At 48.6% G+C, this 16,779-nt stretch overlaps 1 protein-coding gene across 1 annotated transcript in view; it reads right to left on the minus strand.

Moving 5' to 3' along the window:
• LOC147701040 (ly6/PLAUR domain-containing protein 5-like) overlaps positions 1-14,666 on the minus strand; it is a 275,228-nt gene extending 260,562 nt beyond the window's left edge. Inside the window, exon 1 of the mRNA XM_086929842.1 lies at positions 14,491-14,666. Within this exon, the coding sequence (XP_086785968.1) occupies positions 14,491-14,569 (79 nt within the window). The 5' untranslated portion in view covers positions 14,570-14,666. The remainder of the gene's footprint in view (positions 1-14,490) is intronic.
• Positions 14,667-16,779: the final 2,113 nt, after the last annotated feature.

A 16,779-nucleotide genomic window follows, 5' to 3' on the forward strand; every position in this document is an offset into this window, starting at 1 on the left:
GCGCACATGCGCAGTCAAGCTCGCGAGATTTTATGTTTTAGAGTGACTTCACTAGCGACGGTTAAGCCCCGCCCCTCTTCTCCATTGGCTGGCCTCTTTAACGGTGGCCAGCCATTGGCGAAGAGATCCTAGTGACGTTCTTCTTTCTCTCCAAGCCCCGTCCTTTTCAGACTGGGTTCCTTGCCTTACGTTTGTGGAAAAAGCTTTCTTATCTTCTTTATGGGTCCAGATGGCCCCACAAAGAAGAAACCTTTTAAGTCAGCAGGAAGTCCAGGAGCCCAGTCTGAAAAGGACGGGGCTAAAAGAGAAATGTGTACGTCCTCCGATCGGGGTTCTCATCCATAGAGAATAGGGCTGGTGAGCTCTGCTCCTTGATTACGGACTAGTTCTATTTTGTTCTTTTTAGCCCTGTCTGTCTGCATCGCGAACTCTACGGACCAATGTGCTCGGGAAAAGTTGCCTTACTTTTTAATTGTACTTCTTCAACAGCTAGAACACGCATTTACTACAAGGAGAAAGGGTCACAAATATATTCAAAACTGACGATTCTAATCATGAATGGTATTCCACAAACTTTAGGTTTTAATTTCACAATACAGAAAGTTACAGACATATATTGCCCGGCATACCTAATATAAGCAGGAACATAAGGTAAAAGGAGTAGCATTGCATCTGCTAGAGCACGCGCTGTATTATAGTGGACTGATCTCCATACCCGTCTGCCCGTGCCAGCCTGCATTCGATTAACATTAATCCGCAGTGACCGTAAATGCGGAACCCACAGTCATTGGCCAGGAGGACCTTGGCGGGTATGGTCTTCTTAGCCTGTGAGCACACATGTATGGAGGCCCACTGTGGGAGTTGGAGCCAAACCACGAGTCTCCTTTAGAAGGTACACGCCGCTAGCATAGTGAGGCCTGGGAGACCAGGCCCGCTACGCCGTTGGGTTGCCACTCATCTTGGCACTTAGGCTGCATGTTGGGAGACCACAGATGAGCCGTGAAACGTTGGCGCGAGGTACTCAGTGCAGGCAACGCATGTTAGGAAAATGAGGTCAGGTGACATGAAACAAACGTTGCTGGCCCCACAAGATGGAAAATGGCCAACAAATCGCGGCTCCCCAAGGCTCAGCAACAGCCCGAACCCTTTCAATAACCAGCCTCGCAGAAGCTGCTGAATGTGCGCACTCGGGATGTTGCCCATTTTAGTAGCCCGTTTAATGTAACATTGTTCGCAACTGACTGTGCCCCAGCCCTCAGGCCTCAGGCCTCCAGGGGCTCCAAGCTGGTACCTGGTGGTGAAGTCTGGCAGTTCGCATGGAGCCACGTAGCGGACCTGTGTGAGAAGACCGACTTGCGACCCTTGGAGCGGTTAATGGAAGAGGCACTCCTGCGCACCAACGTAGTAAAATCTGCATCATATATTACAATCCATCACCACAACAGTGTGCACAGAGGGGATCATCAACGGTGTGTGCTGTCTCCCTGCATCACAAGCCGGATGATGGCCTGGCCATACGCTGTGAAGGCTGCGGCTGCGGCCCCTGTGCTACAGTGAATTGTGTGGCGTGAGCGCTGCGCCTTCACGGCTAAGGGGACCCTGCTGCATCAACTACATCAGGAGGTCCACCAGCGTAGTAGGCGGTGACTGCTGTACCCAGTCATGTAAAATCACACCTGGCTGAGGCTCCTACTGGCTGATTCACAGATTTGGAGAGAGTGCAGTGGATTGCGCCACAGTATCAATGTCCAGGTAAGGAGAAGGTGGGACGAGTAGTGCAAGAGGGCCAGGGGGTGAGTCGCTCATGCCTAACACACATTGATGATAGACCTCCAGTGGCGGTTCCTCCGCTATGGCGGAAGAGTGTTGCTTCACCACCTCAAGCAGTGCAGAAGAAGAACAATCATCACATTATCATAACTCAATCAATGAATCAATCAGGGGAATTGTAGGCTTGCTACTCATCCGTGAGGGTATCAAGGTGCTGGGGATTAAGGGGTGTCCAGAACTGTTAGCCAAAGAGCCAGGTCTTTCAGGGTCCTCCTGAAGGTGTTCAGGGAGGGGGCACATCTGATATCTGCCGGCAGCTCATTCCAAGTCTTGGATGCAATGTGGGAGAAGGATTTGCCACCTGCTCTTGTTCTATGGATGCGCAGGGTTTTGGCCAGTGCAAGTTTGGAAGATTGGATGTCTCTTTTGGTATGTGGACGTTGTAGGAGAGTAGGATCTGCTTCTTATGGTTACCTCCACTTTTTGCTGGTGTTTCACTGTTTTTCCGACTTTAGTCTGGCTGGGGCCCGGCTATCCAGGACCCCAGCCTAGCTGCTTCCTCTCTAAAATGATTCCAAGTACTTTAGGTGCATTCCAGTTTGTTTACTGGGGTAACCTTATGAATCCCAAGTATATGGTAACTTAGGTACCAAGGGCATAGGTACCCCAGAGGCCTACCAGATGCAGAAGCATGTATTATGCCACTCCTGGGAAGCCTTCCAAAATAACACCACAGGTCTGCTACTGCAGCCTGTGTAAGGTGGTGTATGCACCACTTAATTAGATACAGGATCCCTATATCTATCTTAAATCACTACACATATAAACCTATCAGTCACCCCTATGGCAGGCCTTATCATTCCTGAAGGTAGGGTGCAGGGTTTTGTGTGAGAGGGTGCCCATGCATGAGCAGGGCCCCTCTGCAGCCTTCGGAATCTATTCTCCAGGGTTGTTCTGTGATGCGGCCAGACCATATAGTCTTAAGTGCATTATAACCTCGCTGTAAATGCTAACTTTGGAATGGCTCCAATGAAACATGTTGTGTTAGGTGTCAAACACTTTGGAATCATACCCCCCACCAGTCCTGGCGGCGAGGGTTTGATTCCATCCCTCACAAAATGGATGCCACAGACACAAGTCTGGCCTCCTGCTGCTGGACAAAACTCCGGCAGGGGAGGCCTGGACAATAAGTTTCCTGTCACAGGGAGGTGTCACCACCTCCCAGACAGGCTTTAGTGTTTTGGGGCTGGGTGGGTGCACTCCAAGAGTGCTTTGAAGTCAGCACTGGGTGCACATGTGGTGTCCCTGTGCATAGCGCAGTTCAAACCGGTTGCAGGGGTTACCAGCTCCTGCTCGGGCGCGAAACGGGACAAAGAAAATGGGTTTAGACACTCTTCTTTCCAGACCTTCCCATGGGTGGGTTCCCAGAGTTTGTCCAATCCCTTCCTTGGGTAGAAGATAGGAACCCCTAGCAACAGGACTTTAGGTTCCACCTGGACGAAACTGATACTGAATCCTGGAACCTCAACAATCTGCACGACGATGGATGGCTGAAGAATCTCCCTTGGAGTAAAGGAGTTACTCTCCTGCTTGGCAGGCACGAAAGACGCATCTCACCGGTTTGCATCTCCGAAGCTCCCACTGGCCTTCAAAGTATTTGCAACACAGGAGGGGGATTTCCAGATTTCCCCAAAGCTGACCAGAGTCCCCAGCAAAACTGCGACCCGAAGCTCTCGTGGGTACCATGGAACCGGAACCCTGGACACCGTGCACATTTGAAAGTGCATTAGCTTCTCGACGTTCCTGGAGGCTGTGCATTAAATTACTTGTAGCCAGACCTAGAGCATCTTTTCCACTGAACATTGCTGGCTTACACTCCACAAGTGTTCCGTGAGCCGGCCCTTTTTGTTTTCGCTTGACGTACCTTCGCGATCCCTGGTCCATCGACTGCTGGGTCCCTGAGAAGGCAACTTTGACTTCCCTGGGCTTACATGGTTGCTCCGGGTGTGCCCTGACTCTCCACCACTTGGTGAGTCCCCCGGACCTTGCTGGTCCTAACCAAAGCATCTTTTCTCTTCCTGTGTGGTTTGCTGTCGCCAAGCCTTGTTGAGTCCAACAAGGGTACCGACACCGCAGAACTCGACATCCTTCGTGGAACAGCTCAAATCCAGCTCCTTGTCATCGTCAACACCTCCTGTTCCTCGTGGCTGCAGAGTCAAGCTTAACCTCTTCACACCTGAATCACCCGACATTGGTGGGCATTCGTCTATCGTGCCCCTGGTCACTGGCAAGTGACCCAGACTCTGTTCCCTCTGCTTTCAGGTTCCTCACATCTTCAATCCAGGCTTGGATCCCACCGGACACTTTTCTTCTCCATGGCAGCAGCACTTTGCACCAGATCGCAATGACGATTCTAGACACCAAAAGACACCTATGCACTCTGCTTCCCTGGGTGAGGTAACTCGAGTACTACGGTGCTCCCGTGGGTGTCGGGCCTAGAACCCCTTAAGTCTAAAGGGGTTTGTTGAAAGTCCTCTCTTAAGTGTGACTTAACTTAACTCTAACTGAGACTTTCCCCATAGAAGTTAGCGGCAATTCGCTGCTACGTTCTCACACTGCACGCGTCCCCCGTGGGACACCTGTGTCACTACATTCGGTGGTTCCCTGTGGTCCCAGTGATTCTACAGGCTCTAGGCCTTGTGTCCAGTCAAGTTGTGGTCCTTATACCACTTTCTTAATATATGGTTTGGTCCCCCCGAGGCCCAGTGTATAATGTGCTCTTTACTGAAGTTCTATTGCATTAAAAGTGTGTACTTTGCTCTGTAATCTCATAAAGTGAGTACTAGAGAGTGTGTAGAAATAAATACATATATTTTTTCTATATACCTTGTGTAAATCTCTTTTCATTTAGACATTCAAGAGGTTATATTCTGGTAAACCAAGCTGCTTTACACTCCTTCAAGACTTAGCCTGAAGGCTGCTCTCCATAGTCACCACTAGGATAGCTTTCAATAAAGGTGGTCTTAAACCTATCATCAATAAGGGTTGTTTGGACTGGTGCAAGTTGCCCACTAGAATAGTGAACAGCATATGCCAGGCCATCTTCTCACAGAAGTTGATTCTGTCATTTAGGTATTTGGGTCCATTGTTGTGTAGGCCTTTGTCGGCGTGAGTGATGATTTTGAAGGTGACTCTTTTGTCCACAGGGAGCCAGTGGAGTCTCTGTAGGTGTTGGCTGATATGTTTGTGCCAGAGGATTCCGAGGATGAGTCGGGCAGTGGTGTTCTGTAATGTCTGGAGTTTACAGAGTAGGGGATTGTAAATGCCGGCGTAGTATGCGTTTAATTCGTCCAGTCTGCTGGTGATGAGTGCAGGTGTGACTGTCTCCTTGACTCTGGGGGGCTCGATTTGAAGGTCTTGCGGAGGATGTGGAGGGTATTGAAGCAGCTGGAGGTGACGGTGTAGACCCGTCAGTTCATGGTGAGCGATGAGTCTAGTACGATGCCAAGGTTTTTGTCATGGTCCGAGGGGGTAGGTGGGCTTCTGAGGGCAGCAGACACCAGTTGTTGTCCGATGCTGAAGGTATGGTTCCAAAGACGAGGACAGCTGTCTTCTCTGCGTTGAGCTACAGGTAGCTGTTGGTCATCCAGACTTCAACGTCATGTATTCCTTTCTGGAAGTTGAGTCTGGCGGTGGTGGGGACTTTGGTGAGGGAGAGGATGAGCTGGGTGTCATCAGTGTAGGATACGATGTTGAGGCTGTGTTGTCGGACGATGGCAGTGAGGGGAGCCATGTAGATGTTGAAGAGGGTCGGGCTCAGAGATGACCCCTGTGGGACTCCGCAGGTGATTTACGTGGAATCGGAAAGGAAGGGTGGCAGTCTAATCCTTTGGCTTCTTCCGGTGAGAAATTATCGGATCCAGTCTAGGGCTGTTCCTTGTATGCCGGCATTTTGTAGTCTGACGACTAGTGTGTGGTGGGAGACTGTGTTGAAGGCCGCTAAAAGGTTGAGTAGGATGAGGGCTGCGGAGTGGGCTTAGTCCAGGAGGTTGCGGATGTCGTCTGTGGTGGCGAGAAGAGTGATCTCGGTGCTCTGGTAGATGTGAGGAGGGCAGGGGTCAGTGGGGGCCCCCCCCGAGTGGATGGCTTTCATAGCCGAGGCGGTGTATTCGGTTGTGACAGGCATCCAGGTGGAGATTATGGGCCGGCTGGTATGTCGGATGGCAGGTGGCCAGCTGTGACGTCTGGTGGATGGTTGGCGAAGTTGTTGTAGAGTTTTTTGATCTTGAAATGTAAGTAGGTTCCACGCTTATCGCAGAGGTCTTGGGATGGGGTGATGTTTGTGGCTTTGCTGCCTGGGTTGGTGAATTCATGAATGACCTTGAAGAGTTGCTTGTAGTTGGTGGAGTTGTTGAGGATTTGGTTGTGGTAGTCTGTCATGGCGTCCTTATAGGTGGTGTATATTTCGGGTGTCTTGGTGTTTCTCCAGTTCTTCTCCAGGCATCTCCAGGTGAGTCTTGCTTCTTGGAGATTGGTGGTGAACCAGGCGGCTTTCCTGGGCTGTTATTTGTCAGAGTTGCGTTGTGGGTCGAGCTTGTATGCGCAGTTGGAGATCCATGTGTGGAGTTCTCTGGCTGCGACACTGGCGTCGGATGTGTTGGAGGACGGTGTGGTGTTAAAGTTCTGGTGGCAGTGTAGGCAGGAGAACTGGTCATGGGACGTGTTTGGCGGGGCCTATTGTCAGTCTCTGAGTTTCCCGTCGTTGAGTGCATGGAGAGTGGCTGAGCTGTAGCAGTGGCGGGTTCGAGATCCAGGGTTCCTGGCACTGGTCGCAGTCATGTCACAGACGAACGCAGACGGGCTTGGCTTAGGCGCACCACCTATGTGCCAGCAGTGCACATCCACTGCACAACCGCACAGAGTCCGCCATTTAGGAGGGGGGCGGAATGATCAGCTGGGAGGCGGCGAGGACAGGGGTGCGGGCCACAGGGGCAGCAGCGGGGGGGAAGTGCGGGCTCAGATAACATGTTAAAAACATGGGATAACTAGCTGATGTAATAATGCTATGTATCCTAAGGAGGTGGGTAGGACAGCTCCAAACAGAGCAGGGCATGGGCGGATTGGCATGCCCACTCAAGTGCCCTATGACTGTCTGGTTGGCTCACTCAGGCCATCTAAAGCAGTCATGCACACTTCCCTGTTCGCAATGCAGGCTGCGTTACAGTCTGCATGGAGAACATGGCCACCCCTCTGGCCCCTGGCTGCATGACTTGTCATGTTGCCGATTACCAATCCCACCGCTGCATTGCAGCGTTGTGATTGACTCAGGGAAGGTAGCCTGGCTTCCTACTTCCTTTTCCTGGAAGCAGACGCAGGAGAGCAGGAGCTACAAAGACACGGAACACAGCTTTGAGGTAAAACTTCCCTCTATACATTTTTAACGACACACGCTTCCCACACACATCCCCACGTCTACGCGCCATCCAGTGTTATTTCTGGTGATTACCACCTCACAGCTGTCCAGCACACCCCGCACTTCTCAATGGTAGCCGCTGTGCGCCCATGCACAGCAGGCATAACACTAGTGTGCCAAAGGCACATACGTAGTTGTGACGCATGCCATCACCTCGCATTCCATTCCAATGCATATTAATACTAGGCACATTGCAACAGTAGAGTGGGTGTTCCATAGCAGAGACATAAAGATCACTGTCCCCACTTCAGTGAGTGCAACCCAAAACTAGCCTTTGCACCACAAACCCAACCGTGAACCCTGTAATTCCTTTTATGAGCCCCCAATACACACACAAAAATCACATTTGAGACAAGTGCACACCCCATTTTTCATATTTTACCCCAACAAACACCCAATTTTTCATATTTTACCCCAAAACACCCCATTTTTTAAATATATGCCAAAAATACCCAATTTTTGATATTTTACCCAAAAAACCTGTTTTCATAGTTTGTCCTGGAAAATACACAATTTGTTATATTTTACCCCAACAAACACCCCGTTTTTCCTATTTTACCCCAACAAACACCCCATTTTTCCCATTTTCCCCAAAACACCCCATTTTCATATTGTGCCCCAACACCCCACTATTCATATTTTACCCCCAAAACACCAAATTTTTCAAATTTTACCCCAAAAACACCCCCTTTTCATATTTTAACCCAAGAAAAACATACATTTTCACATTTTACCCCAAAACCGAAACACACCTGAGAAACTTTAAATGACCCCATTACTGACCTCACAACGCGTTGTGATCAAATGCGATGTTAAAGCACCTGCGTTGTCAGACTTGCGTTGTTAATGATGTACTGCCTGCGTTGTAATAGTCTTCTCCCGTGTCAAAGGTAACCCATATTGAGTTCGTTTTCTGCACACTCTACAGTCTCTAGCTCCCCTCTCACCCCTTTTAATCAGGGAATCAGCCACGTCAATAAAATCCATTGTGGACTGCTTACCCTGTTTTAACATTCACTCACTTTTCACCGACTACACTTCTTATTCTCACTCTCACACACACAGTTTCATCTGGACAACATCTGTGACCAGGACACCATCCCTTCCTGGGGAGGGTCACCAACATCCAACTCCAGCAGCAAGTCACCTCGACAGGTCACATAGCAGGACACACGGTCGAGCACGTCACCTCCGACAGCGGGTACTTCAACTACAGCCACAACACTGGACTCTCCTGGACTGACCATCATTGGTAACATCACGTCTTCACCTGGCCCACCGGACGCCACCGCCATCATCGCACCCCCTTGCAGCTGGATCAAGGGAGCAGAGAACATCTCAACTCCCTCGGCATCAACACTCCACCAATGCTTCCAAAACGATGACACCGCAGCACGCAACCACCACTGATGGATCTCCAACAGCGCCGACATTCGGGCACCCCTCATGAACAGCACTGGGTCAGTACCTTCCGCCTGCCTGATGGCAGGCATGAGGGTGAGGCAGTGCCACAGGGATAGGCTGGCCCCTTGCATTGCTGGAGTTGCGTCATGGTTGTGACACGACTGCAGCAATACGCAACTTTAGCTCAGGCAGATACATCAGGATTCCTGATGTACCTTTCATTGCTTGCGCCATGGAGCGCTGTCCAGTGATTACAGCGCATCCATGCGGTTGCAAGAAGGGCGTAGTGAGAAGTGTTGCAACGCTTTCTTGTCGCAGCGCAGCAACACTTTTCATGACTGTGGCACAGGAATGCGCACTACCTTATGGATTGTGTGCTTTCCTACACAGTAGTTTTGTTGCAGAGCAGCGCTGCAGCATTGATTGCAGTGCTGGCCAGCGCCAAAACCTGCAGAGATATGGGCCCAAGTTTTATCACCATTTTTAAGACCAGCCATTTTCTTGTCTTAAGTAACTGGCTCTAACTTCAGTTGGAGCCAGTTTTTTAGGTCTTCAGAATTTCAAGAAGCCCCTCAATAATATGGAGTAGTGGTGTTTGCATGCCTTTTTTGAACGAGAAGGCCTACTTTGCAAGTCATTAGCAATAAATATCACTAACATGCTTTGAGATAAAAGAACGGGCCGCTATCACCCAAAAACTAGCGCTAAGGCACAATGCGGGGATGGTTTTATAATCATGGCTCTGTGGGAAAAAACAGTATCATATAATGGACTCTTCATGAAACTGGAAACCAGTGCAGCTTATGGAGAACCCCGAAGAACCTATGAAATTTCATGACAAATCACACTGCCATATTCTGGGTGCCTTGAAGCTTGTTAATAGTCGACTGAGGAAGGCCGAGGTAATAATCATTGGCATACTTAAATCTAGAACTGATGGTAGCATTAACAATCCACGCTTTCAAGTGGCACAGAATGAAAAGGTTTCTCTTCAAAATTCTAATTTCGAGGTGACAGGATGACAAAACTTCAATAGCAGGATGAGGCAGGTTGTAATGCTATCATTCTAATCTTGTCTGACATCATTATGTAAAGCCACTGGGGCAGTCTTGGTGGCCAAAATAGGTATTAAGCTCATTTGTCTAAAATCCAGAAATTTGCCTTACCTCCACCCCCCCCCCCCCTCACCCCCGTGTAGAAAGGCGGTGAAACAGAAGATCTCCCAATTTTAGTAACTGCTGGAAAAAGAAAGATGAGCCTGTGTTTACCCTATGCCCTGGACTCCAAGTTTGACTCCTTTAAAAATGGGTTTGATGATCCATTTCCATCCATACAGGGACAGTGCCAAATAAAAAGGGGGGTTAAGAATCAAGGTACAAGCAGGTGTAACAAATGAAAGTAAAGAATTTGGGGCATATTATAAAGAAATGGAGTTAAAGTTATTGCTGCTTTAGCGGCAGAAAACTGCTGCTAAAGCGCCAATAATGGCTTGATAATATTCCCTTGAGAATTCCAATAGAAGCCCATGTTCTGGTGTCAACATGGGCTTCTACTGGAATTCTCAAGGGCATATTATCAAGCCCATTATCGCTGCTTTAACTCTGTGCTTGATCATATGCCCCTTTGAGTCCAAACTGCACATACTGTATCTGGGGAGTCTTCATTTTAGGAGATAATCATGGAAAGAACAGTTAGTGACAAAAACAGGCTGAGCCTTGTGATCATGCTGCATGAATCAGCATGATAGCTTGTGATGGGCAATGTAATAATGAATACATTTGTTCTAATGGAAAAAAGACGCCAAATTGTCACAAACAACTTAGGAGGGGGAATTATCATTTTGAGACAGGGAAGACCGGTGCGATTGAAGATTGCCTGGAAAGAGGTCTTAGTACCAGTAGCAAACAGGTCGTAATGCCCGAGGTGCTGACATTTATGTGGTGATTTCAAGGTCTGATATGTGCACGCATGTGTGTGCTTTCGTATTTGTGCACATAAAAGTTTGTGTTTTGCTAAATGCAATATTGTATATTTTTCACATGCAAAGTTATATAGGTTTCAGTCCTGTTTCTCCTCTGCGGACCTCAACCAGATATGCCTAAACTACCTCTAGTCTGTCCTTTCCTCTGAAGAATGATGTTTTGCTTTTTACGAGATCACTTTTGTTTTCTTTAGCCACATTACCTACATGCTGGTCCCTTCAAAGCACCAAGATCGAAGACAAAGTTTAACAGAAGAGGAGCTTCCACCCCACCAAACTAGAATTCCCTCGCTCTATTTAGAGTTGGCCAAAGGGCCAGGTTTATACTTGTCTGCTGGTATAAACATCCGACCTGGTGGGCCATCTTCCAAGGAGCTACAAAGTCCTAATGATGGTCAGCCACAATATTGCTCTGTTTACCTTCCTGAGGCCTGGGAGATACCGGCTGAAAAATGCAGACTGGTTGTACTTGCAGGGAGAAGGATCAGGTATTTTGTATTGAGAAATCAAATTCCTGCTTGGATGAGTTTATTTTCTCAAAACAAAGAAGTTTACTGAGTGGGTGCTTAGAAAATGGTAGCCGCCCACCAAGCCTGCAGTGCTCTGAATGGGGTACCACTGCCGCTGATGCCATCACTGCACGGAAATGCAGCCATGCATATGGGGATCTAAACATAGGGTGGACATTCTTCTGGCTGAGTGGCAGAGACCATGGGCTTATCCACCTGGGTGATCTGCCCACTGTCCACCAAGTTATAAAACGTCCCCCTAAGCATCCTCTACAAGGTTATAGCAGGCAAGGCATTTGACACATCAGTTGAGTCTGGTGGTCTTTGTGTATCATCAATATCTATGCATCATCTTGATTATCCATGTAGTTATACTCTGTGCATAGTGCAAGAGCAAGAACTGAGCTGGTGACTACATGCAAGTGGACAGAATTGCTAGGTTGCATTATTCCCATGTCCTCTTGCCTTCCCCCACACACACACACACACACACCCTTCTCTGTACCTGTGCTGCGTGTGAACAAACCCCCTTGTCACTGCACTGCATAGGAAGACTGAGTTGGATGAAGCCATCTTCACAGTGAAAGGTGGTGGGGAGGATGTCACCACGGGCTGAGGCCAAAGAAAAAGTAGCACCTAAATCTACACAAATGGCCAGAAAGGAACGGATACATGTAACATGCTCAGGCTCAGTGCTTAATTTGAGCAGGTGCTTTCAGGTGCTCAGCACCTGCACTTCTTTCTCTACTTCTTTCACACTTCTTGCTCTGCAGTTTCTGAACCTGCAGGTGGTGGTCTCAATGTTAATTGTTCAATTCAAAATAACATAAATTGCATGGTGACTGGCTGGTAAATGTTCATAGGCAGGCCGGCATACGCCTGCCAAGTCAGGCATGATTGTGTATTACCATGTTACTGATAATGTCATCATGCTGATCACAAATCCAATAAGTCATCGACAAACTATGGCTTGCATTCTATTCCCCTAGTCTGCTGCACCCTGCCACTGCCTGAGCCTAAACCTCCGATTGAATATTTGTAGCTGGGGGCTGGCTCATGATGGAGTTAAGGCAAGGAAGCTGCAAGAGCGCATTTGGAACTTGGGAGTGAGGGCTCTTGAGGAAGAATAAATTAAAGTAAGTGTGGACTTTCCACTTGTTGCGTAGCCAGAGTAACATATCCGGCATCCCTGCATTGCTGCTATCCTCAATGTGCTCGATGAGGCTGTGGCCCAGCACAACTTTTGTGCGCCATGGTGTCATCAGTAGAATCTGTGCGCTGCACCCCAGCATGGTAATTTCTGAGCATTGGCAGCATTACTGTTAGGGACAATGCCTGTGCTGTAGCAGGCAGGATCACAGCAAGCTGAGCAATGGATGCAGATGCCGTCGCCATCCCTGGACCTACTAATTGCAGGCAGCACTAGCAGTGAGATGCCCTGCTGTGCTCAAGCAGCCGCCTGTTCCGCGATAAACACAGTCATACCACACTGATAAATATATGCAAAAAAGCATTTTAATTTGGTGTGCATTTTGTTTTTGCACTCAGTGTAGGTAGGAAAGTAAAACATATTTTGCTTCTTTAGGAATGACAACGGGAAAACGCAGAGTTCAAAATATCAGGGACATGTACAGTCTGACGAGAGATGAGACAGCGAGAGTAAAGAGGAGAAGAAACAACAAGATAGGAGATAAAACGGAGCAAAGTAGAAGAAAAGCAGGAGAGCAAATCAGATACAAAGAGAAAGCAGCCATGATGTGAAGAAGACAGCATTAAGAAAAGAGAAGATAGAATGAAAGAATCTGGAGGAGAGAACAGGAAAAAAAAGCAGACAAATGATGGAATGGAGACACAGCTAATCACTTCTAGAGAGTGATAGTAAAGAGCCAAGATAGAGGGGAGAGAGAGCAGAGCATGGATAAAAGTGAAGAGAAAAAAAAGGGCAGGGCTAAAACGAATAGAGGGCAAATCAGAAATACAGGGTGTGACAAAGGTGACAGAAAACAATTAGAGAGGTGTGAGGAAAGATTCTTAGAGCAAAGACTTAGGGGACAGACAACAGATCAAGGGTAGAAGATAAAGACTGAGGCAGTGAGAGTGTTGGAAGTGGGGCTAACCGGAGGAAGACATGTGCAGTGGCCTCCTTGGCAAAATTTTCAGCACTTGCACTTCTTTTTTTTTTTTTACAAATTAAGCACTGCTCAGGCTCCAGGTCAGAACAAAACAGTCAAAAGACGTGACAAATGTGAACGATTCACCAAAGGAACAGAAGCAATTTTGAAAGGCAGACATAGGTACCAATGAAAACGTGTGGACGTGGTGAAAGCCCACAGAGCAGATAACCACATGTACGACCTACAAATGCATTTGTGTGCATTTTTTTTAATTTGCACATGGTTACCATCGACTTTGAGTCAATGGTAATAGCATTTCCCTAAATGCACAATTTGAATTTAAAAAATGTGTGGTACTTGTGCTAAGGTAAATCGCAAACTGAGATTCTCTATTAGTAGTATCAATTTTAGGTAATCTGTATTTTTACGATTACATAAAATTGCAACTACAAAGCCTTTCATACAACTTGTCAGGCTATTTTGCATTCACAAACAGCCGAATATTCTGATTCGCACTATTTACTTATATAAAATTGTTTCATATGTGCGATCCAGGGATTGGGTTCCACCTTAGGCATAGATGGTTGCCTTAAGGGGTCAGAGAACGCCATATCTGTAATTACATTTAAATAAACTTTCTTGCTTTTAACTGCAGCCTGTTTTTTCTTAAAGGAAATGGGGCTACATTGAAACAAGAAAAGTTTATTTTTTAGGTTTGTTTGTGAGTTGCACTGGGCCCACTGCCTACTCCCCAACAAACTTGTTTTATTACATTCGCAATTACAATTCTGTTCCCACCCAACTCAGGAATCTGTAACTTTTCAATGATGTGCGGCTGGATTTCGGCTAAAAACATTGATATAACTAACGATAAGCACTACAGTACTTTCGGTCTCAAGGGGGACCGGGCAGCGCTATAAATAGACACCACTATTCCTCGCTGCACCAACCAGGATTCAGTTGTTTGACTGTCTCGTTATACATACAGACATCTGCAGTGACAGCATTAACCAGAAGATTTCTCGTGACATAAAATCACGCATTTCCCACAGTTAAGCAGTGAATACTTTGTAAGGGCCCCCTGGTCACTGCTGCCCGAGCATACAACAGCTGGGGAGCTGTGTGCGTCGTCGAAGCTGCAGCTGCCCGGGCCAGGGATGCGAGGGTTGGCGGGACTAGAGTCCTTTTGTCCCAGTGGGCGTTGGGCACACCTGGGAACTCAATCTCCCCACAACATACCTTGAGCCAGGAGGACGGCAACCAGCATTCCCGCCAAGGCCACTTTCCGCAAAACCTGCGCGTGCTTTCCCTCCTCCATCCCCGCGCTTCACTTCTGTTCGTCTGCCTAAGAAAAGAGATGGTGTCAAGGTCGAGCCAGGACCTGGAGCTAACTGGTTACGTCCCACCCCTTCTCTGCCTGCGCCAGAAACAAGGGATGAGTTCGGGCGTGGTTCCCCCTCCCCCTCTCTCCCCACACACACGCGCGCGCCAATGTTTCTACGGGGAGTGCCGGTTGTTGTGTAATATGTGGTATCCCCTTGGGATTGTGTACCCCTGGCTTCGGCAGACTCCGTAGGTTCTGCCTATTGGACACCTGGACGAGCCCCCAAGCAGGCCCGCCCTCCTCAGGAGAAGGCAGCCTCGGCTCTAGCAGGCAGGAGCAGCAGTGCACCGAGCCGAGCAGCTGTCAGTAATATCAGCTTTCAGGCTTACTGGGGCACTCGAAAAGGGTGTCAATATATAACATAACTCTTTCATGTCTTTACTCGCCATGACCTCTGTCTGACTACTTGAACGGACACCCTCGAGATATTAACTACTTGTAAAACAAAGGAGAAAAATAACAGGACAGCTCGAATGCAAAACGAAACGAAAACATTACTTTAAGCCTTGAAATGGAATGAAATCAATATGAGTTAAACATAATTAAAAGGGAGATGACAGTTTCACAGTAATGGGAAATCACGGAAATAATGCAAACATTAAACAGGGAACAAGGAATAATTTCAGGATTGGAAAAGAACAGAGAGAATGGATGACAGGAAAATGGAGAAAAAAAACATTTTGGCTTTTTAATAAACAACATACTCAAAGCCTTAAAGATAATATATGGAAAGAAGAGCCTGTGCATGAGCTGGACCGTGAAAATATTTGAATTTACATTTGTACGCTTTGACATCAATAGGTCACATGACAGCGCTGCACTGAGAGGTACTTCCTAAAAGTGATAGGGGCAGATTTACAAGCCCCTTGAGCCTCTTTTACGTCGCTGTTGCGTCACTTTTGTGACCCAGCGACGGCGCAAAAGATGCGCCATGCTGTGGGGTATTTACAATGTGACATATCTGCCAATTTTCTGCAATTTTTATATAACGCAAATGATGAGCAGAAGGGTAGAGCATTTGGGGCCTGCTGCCTGTGCCCTGGGTCAAGCATAGCCGTCACGGTTTCAGATTGCGTATGTGTGACATTATCATAATTTCAGTGTAATTATGAGTGACATTCAACAACCATGAGTGACACTTTCTCACAAGCAAAATCAAGCAATGAAAATGAGGGAAACATATATATAAATATCAGGAAAGACACCAATGGGGGCGTGGCTTGGCCTGCTGCCAGATGGCCGCACTCTAAGTGGGCTCTGCTGGCCAAGCCCAAGATCTGTTAAAATCCTGCAGACAACGGCCTTCTCAATAGTTGCAGCTGTTGCACCCTGTTAGATCCTCACCAGCGGCATCGCTTAGAGCTGTTTTCGCCTCCCGAGATCGTTCACGGACTGGGAGCTGCCGCCCGTCTAAGGTGCTGGATTTACACCTCATGGGCCTGCGGGGGCCCGATCACTTCGCTTCTGCTATCAGCGGGGCTGCCTGGGGCTCCGTGCAGCCGTAGGGTCGATGGTGGGTTTTCGCTGCCATCCGGTGAGTGTTGCCGCGACCGGGCTCTCTGTGGCGGGGCTGGGGGCGCACGCGCTGAACTGCCTTGCCCGGGCCTAGGGAGCTCCGGCACCATATTCCACCCTCGCTCCTGCATGGCGCCACCCCTGCTCGTTCTCAGTGCCCGGGCCTGGTAACGCGAGTGTTGTGCCCCGCGCCTCCCTGTCGCGCTTGCCCCGGGTTGTGTGCGCTCCTTGCCCCACTGCTGCGGTGCTGTGCAGGGATCTCTGGTCCGCTCTCACCTCTGCGGCCTCTCTCGGCGGATTGTAACGCCGCTGCCCCCACCACAGATGACATCAGGGGCCTAGCCTCACAGAGGCCTATTCTGTCTCCCCACGCCCAACCTGTGCCCTGATGCTGCACGCTGGATCTGTGCCGGCCGGGTACATCCTGTGGCTGGGCCTTCCCACTCCGCCACATCTGCTGCTGCTGATATTGGAGGCGGGGTGTGCCCGCTCCCCTAGGCCTCTGCCCTGGGCGATTGGTGCTGCTCCCGCCGTTGGCCGTGCTAGGCTCCGCGCCTAAGCTGCTGCTGGGGGCCTGCCTTTTAGCTGGGTTTTGTATCACCACAGTAACGCTGCAGAGCTGCTTTCTG

This window comes from Lissotriton vulgaris, chromosome 7 (assembly GCF_964263255.1).
Source record: "Lissotriton vulgaris chromosome 7, aLisVul1.2, whole genome shotgun sequence".
NCBI lineage: Eukaryota > Metazoa > Chordata > Amphibia > Caudata > Salamandridae > Lissotriton > Lissotriton vulgaris.